Source organism: Canis lupus, chromosome 6 (genome assembly GCF_003254725.2).
Source record: "Canis lupus dingo isolate Sandy chromosome 6, ASM325472v2, whole genome shotgun sequence".
NCBI lineage: Eukaryota > Metazoa > Chordata > Mammalia > Carnivora > Canidae > Canis > Canis lupus.
In genome coordinates, this window is record NC_064248.1 from 71,089,705 (window position 1) to 71,115,951 (window position 26,247).

General features: G+C 37.2%; 1 protein-coding gene across 7 annotated transcripts in view; it reads left to right on the plus strand.

Annotated features, from left to right (window-relative positions):
• Positions 1-26,247, plus strand: part of SLC44A5 (solute carrier family 44 member 5) — a 350,897-nt gene that overhangs the window by 311,553 nt on the left and 13,097 nt on the right. For 6 of the 7 annotated variants that reach the window (XM_049111784.1, XM_025417965.3, XM_025417968.3 and 3 more), the window contains 10 exons: positions 2,848-2,947; positions 4,343-4,435; positions 4,931-5,018; positions 5,746-6,008; positions 6,527-6,621; positions 15,436-15,539; positions 18,706-18,779; positions 19,388-19,458; positions 19,578-19,666; positions 21,097-21,181. In XM_049111784.1, the coding sequence (XP_048967741.1) occupies positions 2,848-2,947; positions 4,343-4,435; positions 4,931-5,018; positions 5,746-6,008; positions 6,527-6,621; positions 15,436-15,539; positions 18,706-18,779; positions 19,388-19,458; positions 19,578-19,666; positions 21,097-21,181 (1,062 nt within the window). Of the gene's footprint in view, positions 1-2,847; positions 2,948-4,342; positions 4,436-4,930; positions 5,019-5,745; positions 6,009-6,526; positions 6,622-15,435; positions 15,540-18,705; positions 18,780-19,387; positions 19,459-19,577; positions 19,667-19,749; positions 19,801-21,096; positions 21,182-26,247 lie in introns of all 7 variants that reach the window. The other variant, XR_003124439.2, reaches the window with a different exon arrangement.

Here is a 26,247-nt window from a genome sequence, read left to right on the forward strand (position 1 = left end):
TGAGAGCCAAGCAAGACACATTTCAAGGAGGCCTGGTAAGAAGTCCAGAGATAGCCTCAGAGGTGAGCAGTATCTTTGTGGGCACATCATGGGGCCCGGTATGAGTCCCATCTCCATAAATGTGAAAACTCAATTTTGCCACTTCACCCAGAAGTCATCAGGCTTTCAAGGACAGGCTCATGTCATATCACAAGTGTGCTGTTTTAGTTGTTTATACTACTAGGATACAGTATACTACTTGACCAGAATGAGACCTAGGCCATCTACTACACTGCTTTCCTGGAAGCAAAGCATGTGGGGGGAAAATGAATAATGAGAAGCCTTTTTAGCAAAAGGTTTTGGATAATCTTGAGATTTTTTTTTTTTTTCTAAAAGCTCTTGCAAGCTCCATGACCTAAACTTGCACAGAACTTGCACCCCCCACCAGGGTCCTTTTGTCCACCACATTTGATTTTTCTCTTTTCCTCAGGCCATGCTGAATCAAAATGTCACATTCATGTTCTTTGGCTTCCCACATCCAGCTTGCATGCAGATTAGTTCCCTTCCTATAACATTTTTTTTTTCAAATACGTTGCAGAAGGATTATTTCATTCATATCCTTCTTTTTAACTATATAAAAATCAGGCATCTTGGAACTTGTATCCTTATCATTTTTCCTGAGTTTGAGTGATTCCATCCATACCTTCTCAGGAATCTACTTGCAATTATCTATCATGTATAAAGATGATGAATCTCATCCATTATATATCGAAACCTCTAGTTTTATTCTCAGGTGAATCTTATAGTGACAGGTTCTGTGGTCATTCCACTGCTGTCTCTTAAGGGCCTTCAACACAAAAAATCATTGACATGATTGATCAAAATCTGCCACTGGATAAGTTAAGGGATGTCCTTTAAGGAAAATATAGAATTCGCTTTTATTTTCAAGTCTAGCAATGCCAATGTTTCCTCAACTGTGCCCCCACTTTCACAATCCATTTATCAGACATTAATTGATTACTTGCTCTGTGTTTGGACACAATTCTAGGTATCAGAAGGGCATAATGTGAAATTATACTCATTGATGAAAACACTTAAAATAAGTAGAGTTCTACATACAAAAATTATCGTTTTTATAAGTCTCGGGTTGTGTTAGGAGATGGTTCTAATCTTATTTCTGCTATTAGTTATTCTAGTCTCCTCCTCTGAAAAGTTAGTTATACCAACTTCTCTACAGGGTCTCAAAAATAGATTTCCATTGTTTGCTTTTATTCAGATACAAGAAAGGCACATAAACTCAAAAGACAATAAAATTTCTCTAATCATCTTGGATATGTAATTTTGTAAAGGTCTACGTTTCATATGCAATGTTGTTTATGAATGCAATTTCAGAATATAAAGTGATTCTTGGCATATCTCGTATTCTTAGGTTTGTCCAAAGATGATGATTTTAGCTCATCATGGCTATCCTCCATAACTTTGCAGTCATTTTGTTTTAAGAGAATCAAATATGCATGATAACATAAATACATGATTTAACTAAAAGAAGACATAGTGGCAAGATGATACATTACTAAGATCCTCTCACATCTCTGCGTTAACTGATTTCTGCTCGGAGATGTTAACCGATGTGTGCTGAGTGCCCTGTCACTTGAAGTGCTCGGGCATGAACAGGATAACTATCTAGCAAGGATGTAATAGAGCAGATTCTTTCAGAGGTGGGAATTTAAATTTCCATTTAGTTTCTTCTATAATTTCAGGTTGTGTTATTAGCAGTGCTATATTTCCTTAATTTCAGCATGCATTACTTTTCACTTTTTAACATAGCTGAAATCAGGACGAAAAGACATTTAATGAAGGATTTTATTTTTCCTGAAAAGTTATTACTAATTTAAAAATGTGTCTTAGAGTTGAGGAAATATAGTAAGTGGGACCATCTGGCTTAAAGTAAAGAGAAACTAATTGAAGGTAGCCAAAAAGAAATAAAAATTAGAATAAGCTGGAGCAAGGCATTGGTACTTATTGTAAGGATATAACAGTGTCTCACCAAACTAAAAAAAAAAAAAAAGCGGGGGGAGGGGCGGGGAGGCAGGAAAGCAGCTGGACTTTCCAGGGTACTTGGATCCAGGAAAACACAGAAAGCCAAAAGAACTCAAGATTGCCTCTCTGCTCCGTTTCTTAAATTCACAGATGTCTTATTCTGTCTTTGCAAATTCACTTATCTCACGAAAAGGTGGTTTTGACACAGTTCATTAAGCTTGTAGAGCTTGAAGTTCAAGAGGTTCATAACCTTCAATTCAAAACTGAAGTAGATTCCCTTAGTTCTAATTCTGAGACTTTTATCAGACCAGGGTTGGGTTTACAGCCTGATTCCATCAAGGGTAGCCGTGATGGGTAGAGTCACAGGGTAAAAGTGTGGCCATCAAGAGCCTGCCCGTCAGTCAGCAAGGCCAGTTACTGAAGAGGCATTGTGTACAGTGACAGCTCAAGGAGTTTCTTCTGTAATAATTCTCTTACTCAATGAAGTGAAAGTGAAAAACACCTAAAATAGAGCTGCCTGCAGCCGTCCGTCCTTCTCTCATGTGTACGAATTTTGTGAAATGTTTCAATAGGTGAAATGAAGCCTGACCAATTGAGTTGCTCAAACCGTAGCTAAATGTTTTAATCAAGATTTCTTAGCCTTTCTTGGAGGGTTTGAGAGTGAATTTCTAAGATTGGCACTTTTGGAGAGGTTGCACTGCCCAAACTGTGGAGTGTCAGAATTGGCAGAAATAACCATGAGACTCAGCCCTCAACTTTTGCAGAGAAAGATTGTGTTTTGGGGTTGATTTGTATATCACACACTAATTCTTTTTTTCCTGTTTAAAGTGATAATACTCTGCATTCTTGAAGTGTTTATCATCCTCATGCTGATCTTCCTCAGGGAACGAATCCGCATCTCCATTACCCTGCTGAAGGAAGGGAGCAAGTAAGGCCCTGATGGAGAAACTCACATAATGTACATCAGTCACTGCCTATTGTGTACATGTCCAGAGACTTCCCCTTTAAGACTTGTTAGAGAAATCTGCTTTCCATTCAAGAAGACTGAAGTTCAGACTTTGCCACTTATTAGAAAGGTCATGCTGACAAATCCTTCAGTGTTCCCAAACCTCAATTATCATAGGATGAAATAAGGCTCAAACTGTGTAGTCCATGTATTAGCACTTTTTTTAAACACCAAATGTATGTCAGAATAACATGTGAAAGTAAGTGATAGAGTGCTATATAAAAGTACCTTGTATTATATATTGTATTATTCCCATACTGAATCCTACAATATTGATGGTTGAGATCATTTGCAAAACCTCAAATCCTCATAATTCTATAAAGTCAGTTAGAGTGACAAAATTTGCTAATAGAATAATTGATGCTAGGAGCACCAGACTCTTAATTCAGAACACGTTATACCTGGAGCCATTTTCGTTTAAAAATGCTATAAAATAAACACTAAAACTCATGCTAAGAGGTAATGACACCTCCTAGTTTCTAAACTATTCCAAAAGGTCACTTGAGGATAATACTTTAAGCTTTTGAATAATGGATGGAAGAAATATGAAAAGAACGACTATAAGCCAACAGACCATGCATTCTATTTAGAATGATTAAAAACTAAGTTCTTAATGATCAAAGACCACATTATTTTAAGTAGTCTGTAAGGATTATTCTAACAAAATTGTCTTCCATAATAACAGTGCCCCTTGAATCCAATGGTTTAAATAGTTAACAAGCAGTGTGTTAAACTCTCTCTCACCTTCCTGTAACTGCAGCCCTATCATTAGCCACTGGAAACTACTGATTTGCTGGTTTTTTTTTTTTAACTAATATGATGTTGTGCAATTCACTGTAACTTGCCCCACTGTTACACCTCTGCGTGTGTGTGCACGCACGTGTGTGTAAAGGGCCAATACAACTGTGACAGGTTGATCATTTTTTTCAAGGGCAACTAAGAGCTGGAATTAATTGGTATAAGAAATAAGCTTTAGACTGAATTCATTCTAAGAATGGTGGTAATTACCACTGGCTCTTTTTTGCTGATCATTCTAGCATATTCTTAAAGAATTTTAAATTTTTAAATTGGCTATTAAATTTTACTTGTGTTGTTTTTAGTAAATTAGAGGCCTTCTTTTAATGTTTATATTTGATTCCCGTCAGAAGTTCCCCCAAAGTTCCTCCCAAGTTTCTGTATGTTTTTTTCCTGAAAATAACACATAAGTAAAATTTAAAAGTCAATTTAAAAATTTATTTCTAGTTTAACAGATAAAGATTTAATTAAGAAGTTATATCTCTGAATCATTTTGAATTTCAAATATTTGCTTTATTTCAGAGCCATTGGATGCATCCCTACTACATTAATTTATCCAATTTTAACTTTCATTTTCATCTCCATCTGTATTGCCTACTGGGCAGTGATAGCAATGTATCCTTTGGTAATTGACATCTTTAAACCTCAGGTTCATACTACTATTAAAGAACCAGGAGTTTGTGTCTAGTGCTTCCCATCCTGAGAAGACTAGGAACATCCTAAAGGTTGTTTTTTTTTTTTTTCTGGGTGTTTTTTTTTTTTTTTTTTTTTGCTGAGCTCTAAAAAAGTTCGTCTACTGATTGAATCCCCCCACCCCCACCCCAGATAGGCCATGTGGTAGATTTTGTTTTATTTTGTTTTCACATATGGTAATTCTTCTTGGCAATAACCTAAGAAAATTCCTTTGTATTTTATTGTGAAGGGGACACTCAGTGCAGCTGACTCATGTTGTGTTATTCCAGCTCTGAAAAAAATGTATAAATTATTAAAAGGTTAGAAGTTTTTTGAAGTTATCTCTCCGTGGACTTTTGAGTTATTTGCATTATTTTTTTTTTGTCTGTCTACTTTCAATATACCAGCAAATAGTTTATCCTTAATAGGTTACCCCAGTTACTTGGCTACGTCAGGGGTACCTATATACAAAGTCATAGCCCCAGAAGGGAAATGCAAACATGAAAATACAACCTGTAACCCAGAGGTAAGTCAAAGACTCTCTCTCTCTCTCTCTCTCTCTCTCTCTCTCACTTCAATATAGAACTCTACTACATTTCACCTAGCAGTTGTAAAAATCATTTTGAAATAGAGACATTAATGGGGATCACTGTTGAGAAGGAAAGGGGGGGTCCAGTGTTAGCAGTAGAGCACTGAAAATGGTGGGCAGAATGAAGATAAGCACTATTTCCCGAGTTCAACAACAACACTAGTAAATGTGAAATTTTAGTGGGTGCAGAGTGGTGAACATATGATGGAAAATGAAATACTTTCTAGAGCTCATTAAGGAATGATATAAAGTGGTGGCGATAGAAGAATAGGAGTAACAGGGACGCCTGGGTGGCTCAGTTGGTTAAGTGGCTAACTCTTGATTTCGGCTGAGGCCCTGATCCTAGGGTCCTGGGATCAAGCCCTGAGTTGGGCTCTCTGCTCTGTGGGGAGTCTGCTTCCCTCTCCCTCTGCCCTTCCCCTTAATTGCACTCGTGCTCTCTCATACTTGCTCTCTTATGCGCGCTCTCTCTCTCAAATAAATAAAATCCTAAAAAAAAAAACCCTATATATTAAAAAAAAAAATAGGACTAACAGCAGAAGCTAATGGGAGAAAAGGAGGACATGCAATTGGGGCTACACAAGACGAGAAGTCAGGGAAGGTGTTATCTTGGAATGGCACTTCATATTAACTCTATTGTCTTTTTTTTTTCCCCTGAGTACAGATTTTTAATACAACTGAAATTGCCAAAGCTTGCCCTGAGGCTCAGTGTAACTTTGCTTTCTATGGTGGAAAGAGCCTGTACCATCAGTATGTCCCTACTTTCCAGATGTTCAATCTATTTGTCTTTTTCTGGCTTATAAACTTTGTCATTGCACTGGGTCAGTGTGCCCTTGCTGGTGCCTTTGCTTCTTATTACTGGGCCTTCAGAAAACCCGATGACATCCCACCACATCCACTTTTTACTGCATTTGGACGAGCCATACGGTAAGTTCCACGTTGAATCGTACCTCTATCTACCCAGTTAGGTTTAGTGTGCTTATGATTCAATCGTATGCCTTTATCATTCACGTGGCGAAGTTACCAATGAGGTCAAAGGTATGATTTAAGATTCATGGATGTCCATTGGCTCTGTCTGCTTTTAGAGCCACAGCTTTTACAATCCCTACCCGGGCCAATATCCTTCTAAAAGCCTTCTCTTACTGAAGAGAAGTAGTAGAGGAGGGCACCACGATAAAAATTAAGAATTAACGTGGCTCTGTCTCTCTTGCTTAGCTCAAACGTTGTATTTTATGATGAAAGGCTATTGGTATCATTTTTGTAGATGAAGGGCAAAAGAGATGTGAATCATTTAAAATCCTCTATGAGGACCTTTATCAACCTGAATAAGAAAGCATAAGAAATTCTTTCCTGTCTTTCTGCAGACCCCTTTTACCTATTAAAATTGTAGCATCCTTTTTGTTATAGTAAAGATCTTTTAACTTTCTCGTTTTATCTTTGCCCAGATATCACACAGGGTCCCTCGCATTCGGATCTTTACTTCTTGCATTAATTCAAATGTTTAAAATAGTCCTAGAGTACTTGGACCGCCGTCTTAAAGGTAAGACTCCAGAATTCATCTCTTCTCAGGCTTCCTGACTTCTGTGAAGAGAATGGGTGGGGCAGGGAGTTGAGGGAAACACGATGACGAGTGCAAGCTGGACTAGGGTAACAAGGATGGAAGTGGCTGGATTTAGGGATATGTTTGGAAAGAGAAGCCAACAGGACTTGCTGTGAGAGATGAGATACGGGGCAGGAGAGGGGAGGAGGGGAAGAGGAGCAGTGGTGTGAAGGAAAGAGAGAGAAAGTGTATAGTGCCATTTACTAAGATGTAGAAACTAGAAGAAGAAAATTTCAAAGAAGAGATGAAAAACCGTTTCTGGCGTGTTAATATTGAGGAGCGTGGTGGAGACGTCAGGCAGTTTCAAGTCTGGAGCTCAGGATGAGTCAGGCTTAAAATATAAATGTGGGTGTCATCAGCATAAATTTTTACACATAACGTATAGTTTACAAGCTCTACTTTGTACTTTATTTTGTTCATTATCTCACATATTTTTCTTTTTTTCTTTTTCCCTCCCCCCTTTCCTCCCCCCCTTCCCTTCCTTCCACAAGAGTGCTTAAGTTCTCTACAAGCAAGTTTAAATTATACAGCATAGTAGCATCAACTATATTCACTACATTATACATTGGATCCAAAGGTGTTATTCATCTTATAACTTAAAATTTATACTTTTTTTTTTTACCAGGCTTTCCCTATTTCCCCCACCCCCCAGCCTGTAGTGACCACCACTCTGCTCTCTATTCAATATTTTTTAAAGATTCTACATAGGAGTATCATATCATGTTTATTTGCCTTTCTGTTTGGCTTATTTCTCTTAGCATCATACCCTTCAAGTTCATCTGTGTTGCAAAAGCAGGGTTTCCTTCTTTTTAAAAGCTGAATAATGTTCCATTGTGTATCTGTACCGCATTTTCTTTATCCATTGATCCACTTGAATGCATGTTGTTTTCATACTTCTGATATTATAAATGATGCTGCAGTGAACACAGGAGTACAGATAGGTCTTTGAGATAGTAATTACATTTTCTTTGGATATAAACACAGAAGTGGAATTGCTGAATCAAATAGCAGTTCTATTTTTAATTTTTTGAGGAACTTCCATACTGTTTCCCACAGTGGATGCACCAGTGTACATCCCACCGATGGTATACAAGAGTTCCCTTTTCTCCACATCTTCACCTCCACATCCTTATCTTTTGTCTCCTCTACCTCACTGTGGTTTTGATTTGCATTTCTCTGATAAGTAGTAAGGTCAAGCACCATTTGCTGTACTTATGGGCCATCTGTATATCTATTTTTGGAAAAAAAAATGTCTGCAGGTCCTTTGCCTATTTTTAAAATTGGGTTATTAGTATTTTTGCTATTGAGTTCTAGGAGCCTTATATATTTTGGATATTCACCCATTATCACATACATGGTTTGCAAATATTTTCTCCCATCCCATAGGTCACCTTTTCATTTTGTTGATGGTTTTCTTTGCTGTGCAGGAGCTTTTTAGTTTGATGCAGTCTCACTTGTTTATTTTCCTTTCATTGCCCTTGCTTTTGGCATCAAATCCAAACAATCATTGCCAAGACCAATGCCAAAGAGCTTACCCCCGTGTTTTCTTCTAGAGTTTTATGGTTTCAGGTCTCCATTCAAATCTTTTAATCCATTTTGAGTAGTTTTGTGTGATGTAAGACAGGGATCCAATTTTATTCTTTTGCATGTGGACATTGTTTTCTCAGAATCATTGAGTTGAAGAAACTAACCTTTATCTATTATATATTCCTGACTCCTATTTTGAAAATTGACCATATATACATTGGGTGTATTATTGGCTTCTTGATTCTGTTCCATTTATCTATGTGTCTATTTCTTTACCAATGCTATCATATTTTGATTACTGTTGCCTTATAGTTTGAAATCAGGAAGTGTAATACCTTCAGCTTTGTTCTTCTTTCACAATTACTTTGGCTATTCAGAGTCTTTTGTGGTTCCAAACAAATTTTAGGACTATTTTTTCTATTTCTGTGAAAAATGCCATTGGAATTTTGATAGAAATTGCACTGATTTTGCAGATGCTTTGGGTATTATGGACATTTAACAACATTAATTTTTCCAACCCATGATCATAGGGTATTTTTCTTTTATTTGTCTTTAATTTATTTAATCAATAGCTTACAGTTTTCAATGTACAAGTAGTTCTCCACCTTAGTTAATTTTGTTTCTAGGTATTTTCTGGTTTTTGATGCAGTTGTAAATGGGGTTGTCTTCCTTTTTTTTAAGATTGATTTGTTTGATTGATTGATTGGTTAATGAGAGACAGAGAGAGAGAGTGGCAGAGACACAGGCAGAGGGAGAAGCAGGCTCCATGTGGGGAGCCTGATGCGGGACTGAATCCTGGGTCTCCAGGATCAGGCCCTGGGCTGAAGTCATCACTAAACTGCTAAGCCACCCAGGCTTCCCTGGGGTTGTCTTCTTAACTTCTGTTTTCATTAGTCAGTTGTTACTATATAGAAATGCAACTGAGTTTGTATATTGATTTTTGTTTCCTGCAACTTCACTAAATTCATTTATTGGTTCTAATAGAGTTTTTTGTTTTTTTTTTGTTTTGTTTTTTGTTTTTTGTTGTTTTGTTTTTTGGTGGACTGTAGGGGCTTTCTATAAAATCATGTGATCTGCAAAGACAATTTTACTTTTTCTTTTCCAGTTTTAATCCTTTTATTTTTCTTGCCCAATTGTTATGACTAGGACTTCTAGTACTATGTTGAATAAAAATGGCAAGAGTGGACATCATTGGCTTGTTTCTGATTTTAGAGGAAAAGCTTTCAGCTTTTTACCATTGAGTATGTTAGCCAGGGTCTTTCCATATATGGCTTTTCTTATGTTGAGGCCTTCTATAACCAATTTATTGAGTTTATTTTTTTTTTTATCATGAAAGGAGGCTGGGTTTTATCAAGTGAATTTTCTTCATCTACCAGGATGATCATGATTTTTATCCTTCATTTTGTTAATGTGGTACATCATATTTATTGATTTGCATATATTGAGCCATCCTTGCATCTCTTGGATAAATCCACTTGATCTTAGTACATAATCATTTTAGTGTACTGGTGAATTCAGTTTGCTGATATTTTGTTGAGGATTTTACATTTATGTTCATTAGGGATATTGGCCTATAATTTTCTCTTTGTGTAGTGTCGTTGTCTTTGGTTATCAGGGTGATGTTGGCCTTGTAAAATGAATTTGAAAATGTTTCTCCTTTTCTGTTTTTGGAAGAGTTTGAGAAGGATTGATATTAATTCTTTAAACGTTTGGTAGAATTTACCAGTAAAGCCATCTGGCTATGGCCTTTTGTTTGTTAAGAAGTTTTTTTGATTCAAAATCCTTACTAGTAATTAATCTTTATGGATTTTCTATTTCATCATAATTCAGTCTTGGTAGGTTGTATATCTATAGGAATTTATCCATTTCTTCCAGGTTATCTGATTTGTGTACAATTGTTCATAGTAGTCTCTTATGATCCTTTGTACTTCTGTGGTATTGATTGTAATGTCTCCTCTTTCATTTCTGTATTTGTTCCTTAGTCTAGCTAAGATTTGTCAATTTTGTTTTTTCAAAAAACTGTTATTTCCACTGATCTTTCCTATGGTCTTCTTAATCTCTATTTCATCCATTTCCACTCTGATATTTGCCATTTCTTTCCTTATACTAATTTTGTGCTTCGTCTGTTTTTCTTTTTCTACTTCCTTAAGGTGTAAAGTTAAATTGAGATATTTTGTTTTTCTTCTTTTTAAGATTTTATTTATTTATTCATGAGAGACACAGAGGCAGAGACACAGGCAGAGGGAGAGGCAGGCTCCATGCAAGGAGCCTGATGTGGGACTTGATCCCGGGTCTCCAGGATCATGCCCTGGACTGAAGGTGGGGCTAAACTGCTGAGCCACCGGGGCTGCCCTCTTTTGTTTTTCTTAATGTAGGTGTTCATTGCTATGAAATTCCTTCTTAGATCTACTTTGCTGCATTTCATATGTTGGCATGTTGTGTTTCCAGTTTTGTCTCAAGATACTCTTTGATTTCCTTTTTGATTTCCTCTTTAGCTCACTGGTTGTCCAATAGCATGTTGTTTGATCTCCACACACTGGTGAATTTTCCACTTTTCTTCTTGTAATTGACTTCTAGTTTCATACTGTTGTGGTTGGAAAAGATGCTTGATATGATTTCAGTCTTCTTACTTTTATTAAGACCTGTTTTGTGATCTAGCATATGATCTATCCGAGACAGTGTTCCATAATATGACACTTTAGAAGAATGTGTATTTCTTCTATATTTGGATAGACTGTACTGTAAATGTCCAATCTGTTAGATCAACGTATAGTTTAAGTCCAATACTTACTTTTTGATCTTCTATCTGGATGATCTATTGTTGAAAGTGGGGTATTTAAGTCCTCTACTATTGTTATGTATTTCTCCTTTCACATCTGTTTATATTTTCTTTGTATATTTAGGTATTCCAATGTTGGATACATAAATATTTACAATTTTTAAAATCCTTTGATGAATAGATCCCTTTATCATTGTATAATGACCTTCATGTTATAGTTTTTGAATTAGTCTATCTTGTCTGATATAACTATTCCCACTTTTATTTGGTTTTCATTTGCATGAAAAATCTTTTTCCAATCCTTCACTTTCATTCTATATGTGTTTTTAAAAGGTGAAGTGAGACTCTTGTAGGTAGTTTATAGTTGAGGTTTTCTTTTAAAGTCACTCAGCCACTCTGTCTTTTGGTTGGAGAATTTAGTTCATTTACATTATCAATATAGAGTTAGTTTGCCATTTTGCTCATTGTTTCCTGGCTGTTTTATATCTTACATAAAATATGTTATAGTTTTATCAGTATATTTTAAGCTCATAATTTAATTTCAAATGTGTACAAAAGCTCTACATTTTTACACTTTCCCCACATTCATGTTACAATGTTTTTGATGAAACAATTCACACCTTTTTATATTTTGTATCTATTAACAAATTATCGTAGTTATTTTTGTTTTTCTGGAAAGTCAATTTTAAAGATAAATTGCAACACTATAAATGACACTTGTATAAGTGTAGCAGTTGGCAGTCACTGCTTTAAGCACTTTACATTCTGTTTTTCATTTAAAACTCATGAGAGTCTTTGAGGGTAAGTATTATTATTTTATAATAATAGAGGAATTGAGGTTTGGAAATGCTTTTGTCAGGTCACAAAAAAGTTGTGACTCCAGAATAAACCAGAGTTCTTACTGCTGTGTGCTTTTGCCTTTCTGAAAAATGGACAGAAAATGAGTTGATTATATTCCATTTTCTTTCTTCCTCTAGCTCCTCTCCTTTCACTTTTTTTTAAATAAGCTTTTTTGTTTTGTGATACTTTTAGATATACAAAAGAGTTGCAAAGATAGAGAGTTCCTTTGCTCTCTTCTGTTTCCCTTAAATTAATATCTCATGAAACCATGGTATTTGTGTCAAAACCAAGAAATTAATATTGTGACATTATTAATTAAACTACCAACCTTAAGTGGAGTTCACAACTTTTTCTACTAATATCCATTTTCTCTTCCATGACCCAACATAGAGTTCCACACTGCACTTTGCTCTGACTTCCCCATGCTCTGATCCTTTTTTTAAATTGAAGTTCGATTTTATAGTTACCTTTAATATGTTGTATTTTCATCTTTATACTAGAGTTGTGATTTACCTGCCACCATTATTCCGAATTTAACTATATATTTACTTTTTTACTAGTGAATTCATACTTTCACATATTTTCATGTTACTAATTAGCACCCTTCTGTTTCAGCTTTAGAAGCTCCCTTTAACATTTCTTGTAAGGCTGATCTAGTGATGATGAACTCTTTTACCTTTTGTCTGGAAAACTTTATCTCTCAATTCTAAAGACAGTTTTGCCACATAGAGTTACTTGCTTGGCAATTTTTTTCTTTCATCACTTTGACTATGTCATTATACTCTATTCTGGCCTATACATTTCTGCAGAAAAGTCACTTTTCTGTGACTTTTTTTTTTACCCTGAAAAAGGTAAAAAGCCACTCTTCTGCCTTTAACTGCCTTTAGACTTTTGAAAATTTAATTGTATGTGTTTCAGTATGAATTCTTTAGACTTTCTGGATCTAAATGTGTCTGTTTTTCCAGATTAGGGAGGTTTTCAGCCATTATTTCTTCAGTTAAACTTACTACCCCTTTCTCTCTCTCTTCTCCTGGGACCTCCATTTTGCTCTGCGTGATGGTGTTCAATAAATCCATCGCTCTTTCAATTCTTTTTCCTTTTTAGTTCTCTAATTGGATGAATTCTACTGCCCTGTATTTGAGTTTGTTGATCCTTTCCTCTGCTTGATCCTTTCCTTTGCTTGATTAAAACCCTCTATTGTACTTTTTAAGTCTGTTGTTCTATTCTTTGGTTCTACAAGTTCTGTTTAATATTTTCTTATTTTCTGTCCCTCTGTCAAAATTCTCACTTTGTTCATGCATTGCTTCTGTGACCTTGATGAGCATCTTTATAGCCATTATTTCAAACTCCGGCAGGTAGACCACTTACTTCTGAAACATCAGTTTCTGGAGATTTACTTTGGTTTTTGTTTGAAACATATTCCCCTCTTCATTTTTTTCTTGACTGCATGGTGGATTCCTTGCATTAGGTAAAATAGTCGCTTCTCCCAGTCTTGACAGACTGGTCTCACGTAGGAGATGAATCTCATCAATTAGCCCAGCTCAAGCTTTAGGGCTCTCAAGCATTTGTAATTGTCCTAGCCACCACAGTTATTCTTAATGATCCCCAATAGTTGAGTATGTGCCAAGACCTCTCAGTGTTCCAAAGGGAAGGATCACAGTCAGAACCTGTATGCAAGATGATTAGAAACCAGACACTTAGCAGCTGGGAAAGTGTTTAGTTAAGCCTTTTTTACAGAGAAACTGGAAAATGGATATTTGCCTATTCCTTCATCACTGAGCCAAGGTATATAGCCATGCTGGGATTGGAGGAGGGTGCTCCTACACCACTTAAAAACTGAGTTGTTTGTTTTAGCCCTGTGGGACTTTTTAGTGCAACCTTCATTTACCATCAGAGCCAGGGAAGGTGTGGACCATCCCTTAGGCAGTAGCTGCAAAAGCTAGGGCAGTAAGCATGTGTAAAATCTCCTTCCAAAGAGGAATTAGTGCTCTTATTTTAAAACTGGAGTGAGCTAGAGGGAGAAAGTAGTAGAAGTGCCCACTGGCTCCCCTGGACAACTCCATGAAGGACTGCAGCTAGCACCTAGAAGTGTGCAAATGAAAAGCCAGACGCTCAGGCAGTGGGTTGTAAAGCATTTAGTCTGACCCCTTCCAGGAAAAGACTGGAAGATGGACATCTTTTTTCATGCTTCCTCTGTGCTAATCCCTGAGGAGGACAGCCACAGTGAGTGCTGGCATGTAAAGAACTAGCTTCTTTGTTTTCTATACTACTGTGAGACTTGTGGTTATAAACTCCATTGGAAGTCAGAGCTAAGAGTTTTGGGGGCTTGTCGCTTAGGTGGGAGCCTTAAAAGTTGGAATCCTATAGGTACTATCCAAACCCTTTACTCCTCAGGAAGAGGCTGAGAGTTGGGGTTATCTTTCTTATAGTATGGTTCTGTGCCATACTATAATTACAGCTCGTTTGTCTCGGCCTTTCCTATCCATTTCACTGTGGTTATTTTCTCAGTTGCCTGATGTGGTAGGAGTCATTCAGCTAGTTTCTGTTTTTTTGTTTGTTTTTGTTTGGTTTTTGTTTGTTTTTTGTTTTGTTTTGTTTTTCCTCAGAGGAAATTGTTCAATGTGTAGCTGTACTTTAGGTGCATCTGTGGAAGATGGGAAGTTCAGGGGCCTCCTATGTCACCATCTTGGTCCTTTCTACAAAGGATTGGCATATATGTTGCTCCAAAGAAGATACACAAATGGTGAATAAGCACATGGAAAGATGCTCAGTATTATTTATTAAGGAACTGCCAATCAAAATTGTAGTAATGGTACCATTTCATGTCCATTAGAATGGCTTCTATGTTTAAAAAAAGAAAAAAAAAACAAGTATACATAGGATGAGGATAAATTGAGAACCTTTGTGTATTGCTGGTGGCAATGTAAAATGCTATTATCATTGTGGAGAAGATTATGGTGCTTCTTCAAAAAGTCAAAAACAGGATTGCCATATGATCCAGCAATTTCACTTCTATAGATGCATACTCAAAAGAATTGAATACAGGGACTCAAGCAGATGCTTGCACACAAGTATTCATACTGGCGTTACTCACAGTAGCCAAGATAAAAGAATAAACAAAATGTGCATATACATACATGTAATGGAATGTTGTTCAGCTCTAAAAAGGAATGAAATGATGAACCTTGAAAACTTTAAGTGAAATAAGCAAGACAGGATAAATATTGCATCATTCCACTTATATGAGGTATTCAGAAGATGAAATTCATACAAAGTACAATAGAGGTTACCAGGAGCTAGGAAAAGGGGAGAATGAGGAGTTATTGTTTAATAGGCACAGAGTTTCTATTTGAGATGATGAAAAGTTCTAGAAACGGATAGTAATAATGGTTGGATAAGATTATGAATGCACTTAATGGATTGAATTGAATTGCACAGTATTGTACACAATTGAATTGTACACTTGAAATGGTTAAAATCAAAAGTTTTACATATACATTTGACCAAATTTTTTTAAAAGCCCACTTAAAATTTTTTTTATTCATAATCAAAATTAAAATTAATTTTTAATTAAATCATTAATAGATCTGAATATTTCATTTTCATAGACCCCCAGAACAACATATCTAAATTTCTACAATGCTGCCTGAAATGCTGTTTCTGGTGTTTGGAAAATGTGATAAAGTATTTTAACAGAAATGCCTATGTTATGGTAAGTAGATTATTTTTTATTTACTAAATTTCTTCTTTGCAAGCCCAAACACCATGTGTACATTTCCATCTCTAATACTTTTTACATCGTGCAGTTGAATTTATCATCATGTCGATATTAGGATTTGTGAATCCAATGCATGATTCAGGGCTATGCTTTCCTAGTTGAGATAATAATCTTAACTGTATTTCATTATTACCGTTAATATCTTTTTAAGGAGGGAGGTATTATTTACCTTAGAAATGTGCTGGACTGAAAAGATTTTGTGTGGCTTTGGCATAGTTTAGTGGGAGAAGAGCTTAGTCTATATTTCACTCTAAGAAAAAAAAACTTTCTAATTTTGGGATTTACATATCTTTAGAGAATGTGTGGGCATCAACAAGACCTAACTGAATGTTTTACTTATTTCCTAGAGGGAATATGGAGATTTTTTTATAAATTTATTTTTTATTGGTTTTCAATTTGCCAACATATAGAAGAACACCCAGTGCTCATCCCATCAAGTGTCCCCTTCAGTGCCCGTCACCCAGTCACCCCCACCCCCTGCCCACCTCCCCTTCCACCACCCCTAATTCATTTCCCAGAGTTAGGAGTCTCTCATGTTCTGTCTCCCTTTCTGGTATTTCCCACTCATTTTTTCCTCCTTTCCCCTTTATTCCCTTTCACTATTTTTTATATTCCCCAAATGAATGAGACCATATAATGTTTGTCCTTCTCCGGTTGACTTATTTCACTCAGCATAATACCCTCCAGTTCCATCCACGTTGAAGCAAATGGTGGGTATTTGTCATTTCTAATGGCTGAGGAATATTCCATTATACATAGACCACATCTTCTCTATCCATCATCTGTCGATGGACACTGAGGCTCCTTCCACAGTTTGGCCACTGTGGATGTTGCTGCTATAAACATCGGGGTGCAGGTGTCCTGGCGTTTCACTGCATCTCTATCTTTGGGGTAAATCCCCAACAGTGCAATTGCTGGGTCCTAGGGTAGCTCTATTTTTGACTCTTTGAGGAACCTCCACACAGTTTTCCAGAGTGATTGCACCAGTTCACATTCCCACCAACAGTGTAAGAGGGTTCCCTTTTTTCCGCATCTTCTCCAACATTTGTGGTTTCCTGTCTTGTTAATTTTCCCCATTCTCACTGGTGTGAGGTGGGATCTCATTGTGGTTTTGATTTGTATTTCCCTGATGGCAAGTGATGCAGAGCATTTTCTCATGTGCTTGTTGGCCATGTCTATGTCTTCCTCTGTGAGATTTCTGTTCTTTTGCCCATTTCATGATTAGATTGTTTCTTTGCTGTTGAGTTTAATAAGTTCTCTATAGATCTTGGATACTAGCCCTTTATCTGATAGGTCATTTGCAAATATCTTCTCCCATTCTGTAGGTTGCCTTTTAGTTTGTTGACTGTTTCTTTTGCTGTGCAGAAGCTTTTTATCTTGTGTAAATCCCAATGATTCATTTTTTCTTTTGTTTTCCTTGCCTTCATAGATGTATCTTGCAAGAAGTTGCTGTGGCCAAGTTCAAAAAGTGTGTCACCTGTGTTCTCTAGGATTTTGATGGATTCTTGTCTCACATTTAGATCTTTCATCCATTTTGAGTTTGTGTCTGGTGTAGGGAACGGTCTAGTTTCATTCTGCATGTGGCTGTCCAATTTTCCCAGCACATTTATTGAAGAGATTGTCCTTTTTCCAGTAGATAGTCTTTCCTGCTTTGTCAAATATTAGTTGACCATAGAGTTGAGGGTCCATTTCTGGATTCTCTATTCTGTTACATTGATCTGTGTGTCTGTTTTTGTGCCAGGACCACACTGTCTTGATGACCACAGCTTTGTAGTACAACCTGAAATCTGGCATTGTGATGCCTCTGGCTCTGGTTTTCTTTAATATTCCCCTGGCTATGTAGGGTCTTTTCTGATTCCACACAAATCTTAAGATGATTTGTTCCAACTCTGTGAAGAAAGTCCATGATATTTTGATAGGGATTGCATTAAATGTATAAATTGCCCTGGGTAGCATAGACATTTTCACAATATTAATTCTTCCAATCCCTGAGCATGGAATATTTTTCCATCTCTATGTGTCTTCCTCAGTTTCTTTCAGAAGTGTTCTGTAGTTTTTAGAGTATAGATCCTTTACCTCTTTGGTTAGGTTTATTCCTAGGTATCTTATGCTTTTGGGTGCAATTGTAAATGGGATTGACTCCTTAATTTCCCTTTCTTCAGTCTCATTGTTCGTGCATAGAAATGCCACTGATTTCTGGGTATTGACTTTTGTATCCTGGCACACTGCCGAATTGCTGTATGAGTTCTAGCAATCTTGGGGTAGAGTCTTTTTGTTTTATTATGTACAGTATCATGCCATCTGTGAAGAGGAAGAGTTTGACTACTTCTTTGCCAGTTTGAATGCCTTTTATTTCTTTTTGTTGCCTGATTGCTGAGGCTAGGACTTCTAGTACTATGTTGAATAGCAGTGGTGAGAGTGGACATCCCTGTCGCGTTCCTGATCTTAGGGGAAAGGCTCTCAGCGTTTCCCCATTGAGAATGATATTTGCTGTGGGCTTTTCGTAGATGGCTTTTAAGATGCTGAGGAATGTTCCCTCCATGACCAAGTGGGATTTATTCCCGGGATGCAAGGCTGGTTCAACATTCATAAAGCAATCAATGTGATATAGATCATATCAACAAGAGAAAAAACAAGATCCATATGATCCTCTCAATAGATGTAGAGAAAGCATTTGAAAAAATACAGCATCCATTACTGATCAAAACTCTTCAGAGTGTAGGGGATAGAGGGAACATTCCTGAAAATAACTTTTAATGTGAATGCTGCAACGTATAATCCATTCACAACGAATCCTAGCCAAAACACTTCAAAGACAGAAGCCATATCCTGAGATTTAAGAAGATGATCTACCTCTGAATTCCCATGGAGTTTACAGGCATATAGCATCCGAGGCACACCTTATTGTCAACACCCCTGACAGCTATGCAGAATTGACGTTACACAGGTCCCAAGTCTCCCACATACCCAAATGTTGGAAAGAGTAATGAAAGTAGTTGTCTGGGTATTAAGAGAATTAATTCATGTTCCTGTCGTTGAATTGTCTGTTGGCCTTGTTAGAGTCTGTTACTGACTCCAGAATAATAATTGTTTTCCTCAGATTGCAATATATGGCAAAAACTTCTGCAGGTCAGCAAGAGATGCTTTCAATCTGCTGATGAGAAATATTTTAAAGTAAGTAATCAGATTGAATTTGCAAAAAAAAAAAAATTGGTGAACCTTGAGCATCACATATTTCACATGTTGTTATTTAAACTGATTGTGGCCTTATTAGACATGAATATTATCTTTCAATTTGATTTAAACCTTTTATCTCATACTGTTTCTTTTTGTATCTTAGAATCTTGCTTCCATGATCCATCTACATCTTCACACTCTGGCATTTTATTGATTTTCATTACCCCTTCTGCTCAAAAAATTCTCTATACAAACATTATGTCGCCGACCATTTCCCCCACCCCAAATTGACAGAGTCTGAGTGAGCAAAACCAGAGAAGAAATGTAACATTCTCAAAATCCAGGGGTGTCTTAGGCTTTATATAGAGACTGACATAACCAACAGTGCCTGATAGCCCCACAAAGCCATCTTCTGTTTATTTCATCAAAAATAAATCATAACTTCATTTCTGGGGTCTACCTTCATGTCTTGCATTTAACAAAGGTGAAATAAAACTTCCAGTTAAGACATATCAAAATAAGCTCATGAATTATTTACTTTCATACTTTTAAAGTGACAAATACCATCTAAATACAGCATTAAACTTTTTTTTTCTGACTCTTAGAATTGCAGTTATGGATAAAGTTACAGACTTTGTACTAATCCTGGGAAAAATTCTAGTTGCTGGATGTATAGGTAGGTAATAATAATCATAATAAGTTTGGAAGGTACTTTGAAAAACTTCTTTGCTACAAAAAAACCCCCCAATATTCCTTTGCAAATACATAATATACGTGTTCTACCGTCTAATGTAGGCATGCTGGCCTTCTTACTCTTCACACAAAGACTGCCAACGATTATAGAAGGACCAACATCTTTAAATTACTACTGGGTACCATTGCTGGTAAGAGTTGGTGTCTTAGTTCGGGCTTCTATAACAAAAATATCTTAGATTGGGTGGCTTAAACAAGAATTTATTCCTCACAGTTCTGAAGGCTGAGAAGTCCAAGATCAAGGTGCCCACAGATTCAGTTCCTGGTGAGAGCTCTCTTCCTGGTTTGCAAAGGGACACCTCCTCTCGCTGTATCCTAACATGGTAGAGAGAGATATCACCTCTCCTGTCTCCTCTTATAAGGGCACTAATCCCACTCATGAGGGCTCCACCCCCATGTCCTAATTACCTCCCCCAAACCTCACTTCCAGATATCATCATATTGGGGGTTAGGTTTCAACATAGGCATTTTGAGAGGACACAATTCATTCATAGCAACTGGGTAATATTGACTGATTTATCAGAGATGGCAAGGTAAAAGAAATAAGAAAAATAATAGCTAATGTTATTGGTCCTACTTTGTGCTGAGCTTTATTCTGCTTTAGGTTGGATTCTTTGGAAACAACCTCTGAGACCAAGGATTGCATGTGGAAGGTTTATTAGGAAGTGCTCTCCTGAGATACCCTTGTTACAAGGAAGTGAGGAGGGCAGGCATGGGCAAAGGGGAAAGCTGCAGTTAGAGGGGAGGCCTCAGACCTATTCACAGGAAGTTCTATCAGAAAGGGAGACAGAACGTAAAGACTGCTAACTCTGGGAAACGAACTAGGGGTGGTAGAAGGGGAGGAGGGCGGGGGGTGGGAGTGAATGGGTGACGGGCACTGGGTGTTATTCTGTATGTTAGTAAATTGAACCAATAAAAAAAAAAAAAAAAAAAAAGAAGAAGAATTAGGCCTCTGTATACTGCATCAGGCAGCTATTGGCCAGGGGTTGCCCCCTGGATTGGGGGGTGTAGGCTTGGGGAAGGCAGTTCCCTGCAACGAGGGTAATTCCTAGTGAGGGAAGCCTCTTGGTCATCAACGGCCTACATTCCCAACAACTGGGGGACAGATGTAGCAGCTGGAGAGGAGCTGGGAGGAGCCCTGCAGTATCTATAGCAGTTAATTCACTCACTCATTCCGTGTGTCATAAATACTATTATTCACATTCTCCCCTCACCTACCAATAATTTTTTTTTATAGGAGGTGAGAGGCACTGTGAGGTTCAGTGAGTGCGTGACATGGGATTCAAACCTAGGCAGTGTGTGCTCTTAACTCTCGGGCTTTACTGCCTCAGTTGTACAGGATTCTAAATCTGGAATATACTTGGTAGGCATAATAGAATACACTTAAATCCCAGTACAAAATGCCCAAAAGTGTTATCACTGGATTTTTTTTGGTCTCTGTATTGAAATCTTTTCTGACATAGGGTACTTTAAAGTTTCTCGTCATGACTTTCATTTAAAGCTGCATTTTTGTTCTTCTGGACAAGCAAGTGACATCTTCATTTTCTTTACTCATTTACAGACAGTCATTATTGGATCTTACCTAGTTGCACATGGGTTCTTCAGCGTCTATGCAATGTGTATTGATACAATTTTCATCTGCTTCTGTAAGTTTTCAGTATATGTGTTTTCCCCCTTTGGAGAGTAACGGAAAGATAAGAAGGTTAAGACTCATGTCCTTAGCTGGCTTGTGGATTTGCTGCGGCCTGGCTGCAACTACCAAATGGTGTTTATTTGGAAAGAGACATTGCTTAGTAGATGCTCTTTAAACCTTCACAGCTGTGAGAGAAATGCAGTTTGCAAAGTACAGGAGAGTCAGCTCCTGAAATGAACCTTAGGCTCCATGGCATGGTGTTAGCATCAAACTATTTTTTTTTAATTTCTTAGTATTTTCATATTTATAAAAAATAAAGCACAACAGAATCCAATCATTAACAGAATTGAGGACAAAATTAGGCTTTGAGACCAGACTTCAGGAACTCTTTAAGGAGAGCCTTTATAGATCCTGATAAAGCCAAGCTGGAAATGGTTTCAGAGACACATATGACCAATTCCCACTAGATTCATCGAGGAGAATGTCTATTAAACAGCCCCATCAATTCTGATCCTAATAGTTAAAATACTTCTTAAGAGCTTTCATCACTGCCTTACATGCTGTGCCTCTGTGTGGCAGGTATAACTCATAATGTATAGGTTTTCTACTAGTATTTCCCCTTAAAAGCCTTGGAGAACCTGGTGCCCTAGGATCTTGATCTGGCCCTTGCCTTCAGCCAAGAGAAAGTAGGCTCAGCAGATAAAAGAACAAATTGTTAGTCCTACAGCAATACTCTCTAAAAGATTATTTCTCTGGACATTGCTCTTAAGAGAAGCAAATGTTCTGTGACAGGGCATTACTGAGCAATCCACTTGTGTAAAATTAACACAGTTTGTTTTTTGGCATAACTCACAGCACCAGCTTCACACTGAGGGCAGGAGAGGAGATGATAATGTAGGGAGACATAGTCAAGGAAAACCTCCTAGAAAATGATTAGGCTTTTTTTAACATTTAAAAATTATTTTCAATAACTGGACAAAGAACTTTGCATACTAGTTAGCTCTTTCTCTGGCTATAAATGGAACCCAACTGTTTAGTCATCCTCGAGTGCCGCTGTCAGTGGTTTAGTAGGAGAAGCCATCTACAAAATGCCACATGAACAAGCTTCACCTCAGGTTTGAGATGGAAGAAGGAGCACAGATGTAGAGTAGTGCCTGAGACAGAGGTCTCAGATTTTCAAAGATCTTTTTTTTTTTTTTTTTTTTTCATCTAATCATAGCAATAGTGGGAGTCCCCTCTGGGGTTTTCCTGTTTTTGTAACTGACAGTGTTACTCAAGACTTATCTCAGAAATGCAGAGAAGCTACTAGCTTTGGTCTTTGGAAGCTTTGGAAAAATCATGTGGATTTTTAAATTTGAGCAGTAAGAAATGTTTTCTACCCTTATATATTAATAATTGCCAACTTCTTGAAGACCAGATGTGATTTCAGCTTTATTCAATACATGGTGTGTTGAATATGAACAGTTTTCTTCTGGAGACTCTTGTCTTCGAAAATAAAGAACAAGGGAAACCAAATTCTATTTCCCTTCCCTCCCCAACTTTTGGGCAGGGAACAAACTTTTGGGCGGCATCTTACTTTGGAAAACATTCTTCTTAAGTGGTGCTGGAAGCCAAATTCTCATTGTGTGGGGACCCCGTGTGTGTGCGTGTGTGTATTATATTTTATACCTATTATGTTGGCTGCCAGACAACTGGTGTTTTCAAAAATACAAACCATTTGCAAACACTGCATTTATAGAAATGTGGCATCTTTTTAATTCTACAAGGCAATGAGAATTCTGGTACCAGTATGGGGGGAAAAAAAAGTAGTGTCATAGATGATTATTAATGTGATCCATACCTGCTTCCTCAATAATGCCTCAAGGGTAATAACAATATAGATAATACTATATATAATATAGAAATATTAAGGAAGGAAGAACAAAAATGTTCAGTGTCTGTCATATTCCCACCTTAGCTTTTCATTTTATCTGTGAGGAAGCTCACCGTGAGGTCTAATGTAAAAATTAAAGTCAATAATCCAAACATTCCCACTCCCGTAAAAGGATTAAAAATAATTTAGATTTATCCTAGAAATCTATGATTATCCTATATGGTTTTGTATATGTCTTCTCCTTTGTCATAATAAAGGCTATGAATAACAAAACCTTTTTAAATATACTACTGAAAACATAGAATTAAATTATACTTGTATACTTATTGATAGATATTATTTGCTGCAAACTGTATCCATAGGAAATTTAATTCCATGCCAACTTCTTTTTGCTTCTCAGCATCCTTCTGGTGCTTTTCCTGAATCACCCAATAGGTGTGTGCTCAGGGAACACCCCACCATTTTATTATCAGCCTAGGCAAAGCAGGAAGGTAAATTCATGATTACATGACATCGGGAAACACTGCCACTAGTTTTCTAGTGCAATCGGAGGATGCCTTTAAGACAGGATGCCTTATAGTTAAGTAGGAAAAGAACCACACTAGGTGTTGAAAGGCTGGGTCCTCACCTCCTTCTGATTGCCCTAGAGCAATTTGACTTCTGGAGAATCATTTCACATACCTGGGTCTCCGTTTCTCCATCTGTAATGTTAAGGGTGTGAACTACCGTTAAAAGTGACTTTAAACCCTGAAATTCAATTATTGTTCTCCATTTATCACTGACTTTTTATTGGGCTTCATCTTTGAGGATGTGGCATTTTACCTTCCTGAAATGAACAGTCTCAGATTTAGAGACAATACTTTTGAAATGGCATGTAAGATCTTAATGACCTTTAAACTATCAAAATAAACCCCTTTGGGCATTGGTGGGATTTAGGAACTTTCAGCGCTTCCTGGCAGAGGGCAAAGTTTCTTACTTTGTCCAGCATCAGCAACTTAACGTTAATAATTTGTCTTGTCTTTGACTTTCTAACACCGATTTCTCTGATTTTTCCATTTGACTCTCCAATTTATAAAAATACACTTAATTCTGCTGCTTGCTGCTTTTGCCGCTGTATACCCAGGTGAAGATATGGAAAGAAATAATGGATCCACAGGAAAACCGTACTTCATAGCCCCAACCCTGCACGGAACTCTGAAAAAGATGCAACTAGTTCCCCAGAAGCAGAAAGAGTAGAAAAGCGCCAATGACATTCATTTTTAAATAGAAGTTTTGTAAATTAGATCATTTGTAACTTGAAAATGATGCTTCTGAGTAATGTGCAATTTCTGTGCTTCATTCCTAAAAAGCCAGAACCTGGTACCACCTAAGGTGACAGGCATTGGATGATAGTAGCCTCTGTGAACTCCTACTTTATAGACTATAGTCTCCCAGCTGAAAAGCAAGGTGTAAATGTCACACATATTTTTAAAGCCTGTGGCCAAAAGTGTTTTAAATAAAACTTTTATAACTCAGTGTGCTGTTTCCCATTGCAGCACTTTGATAGCCTTTCTTTTTATAAACGTGTATTTGTAAAGGATATTCAGGCAATTTTTGAAAGCACTATAAATGTACAATTAGCCATAAAAAAAAGATTGATGCAGTTAACCAGCATATGGTACTAAATTTGTAAATATGGTGCTCTGGTTATGCAGCTGCTCAAGCCAGTGGACAGCTTTCTCAACTGTGATTAAACTTGTATTAATGTTTCCCTAGGAGGTATATTTCAGTACATGATTCAAGGCCATAACAAACAGAGATGTTAATGTTATACGAGTTCCACAGAGAACATTGCTAGATAAAAATTACCGTGGAACCTTATAACCTAACCCACTTTGTTTTAGTGAAATTATATTCATAGTAAAGTTGAATCTGAGTTAGACGCATCATTGCCAACAATATGAATCTCTAGCCACCGTGAAAATATTCTGAACGAAACTGAAATGTCTGCCTAACTCAGGCCTGTTGTCTCTAACCCAAATGGAAACAAATTCCTATTTTCCTATTCCCACCTTACAGAAAATTGGAGTGGATTTGTTTTAGAAGGGTGATTATATCCTTTAATCTAGAAAAGCAGGTATGTTCATAAAGAGATTGTTTGGCTTCAGTCTAGAAAAGGTTGTGTTTTAGCTCAATTGTAAGTGTGGAAGGAGAAAAGATGAGTAAGACATCCAGTTTACCCAGAAGAAATACACTACTGACACTCCATAGGTACCTTGTGTGGTACCTTTATTAGGGGTGTACTGTGGGTTAGGAAGTCTTTCCCTTGAGAGTGTAGCAGGAGAGTTATTTTTATATGGCATCCCTGCTGGCCAGAGCAACAGGCTGGTTTCTGGCAGTCATGCCTTAGTCTTTTGCATGGTGGAGCAAAGCAGGAGTCAGACATTCAAGTACTTTGCCTGTCCATCCCGTGTGCACATATGGATGATTTGGCTAACAGTGTAAAATTTCCCCCAAAAGGAACACTGAATCAAGCAGTATCCTTTGGGCATTTACACTAAGCTTGTGTATAAGGATTATTATGTATCGACCCAAAGGAACGTTGTTGATCTAAGATTGTGACCTAAATATGCTCCATATATTTAAGAAGAGAGTTAGAAATGTATCATTGTGTCGCAAATTAATATAAAAACAAACTTATTTAATGATCTCTTAAGTGTGGGAACCTAGATTTAGATTGCCTCTATGATATTCTAGCAAGAAAACAATAAGGAAGATTTTCAAAACAGTGGGCTTTATAATGGCCACCATCTTGTTCTTGGCTTATTTTCTTGAGATTGTCATGGTCAAAAGGGTCACTTGGTTTCACACTGTGCCAAATGGCCTCCTTCACTCTCATCCTCCGTGAAGTATAAATCAGAGAAGATAATCTTTCTTTCTGGATAGTTACTATTCAACAATACAGAGGTGACAACCAAGACCTAGTAGCTACCTTTTTTTCTTTTTTTTTTTCTTTCTTTCTTTCTTTTATTTATTTTTTGAGCATAGAAGTTTATGTGTGTATGTGTGAGAGGCAGGGAAAGGGCGGGGGGGGGGGGCACGAGGGAGGGAGAGAGAATTTTTAGGTTCCATGCCCAGTGTGGAGCCTGATGCAGAGCTCGAACTCCCTACCCTGGGACCATGGCCTGCACCGAAATCAAGAGTGGGAGGCTTAACCGTCTGAGCCA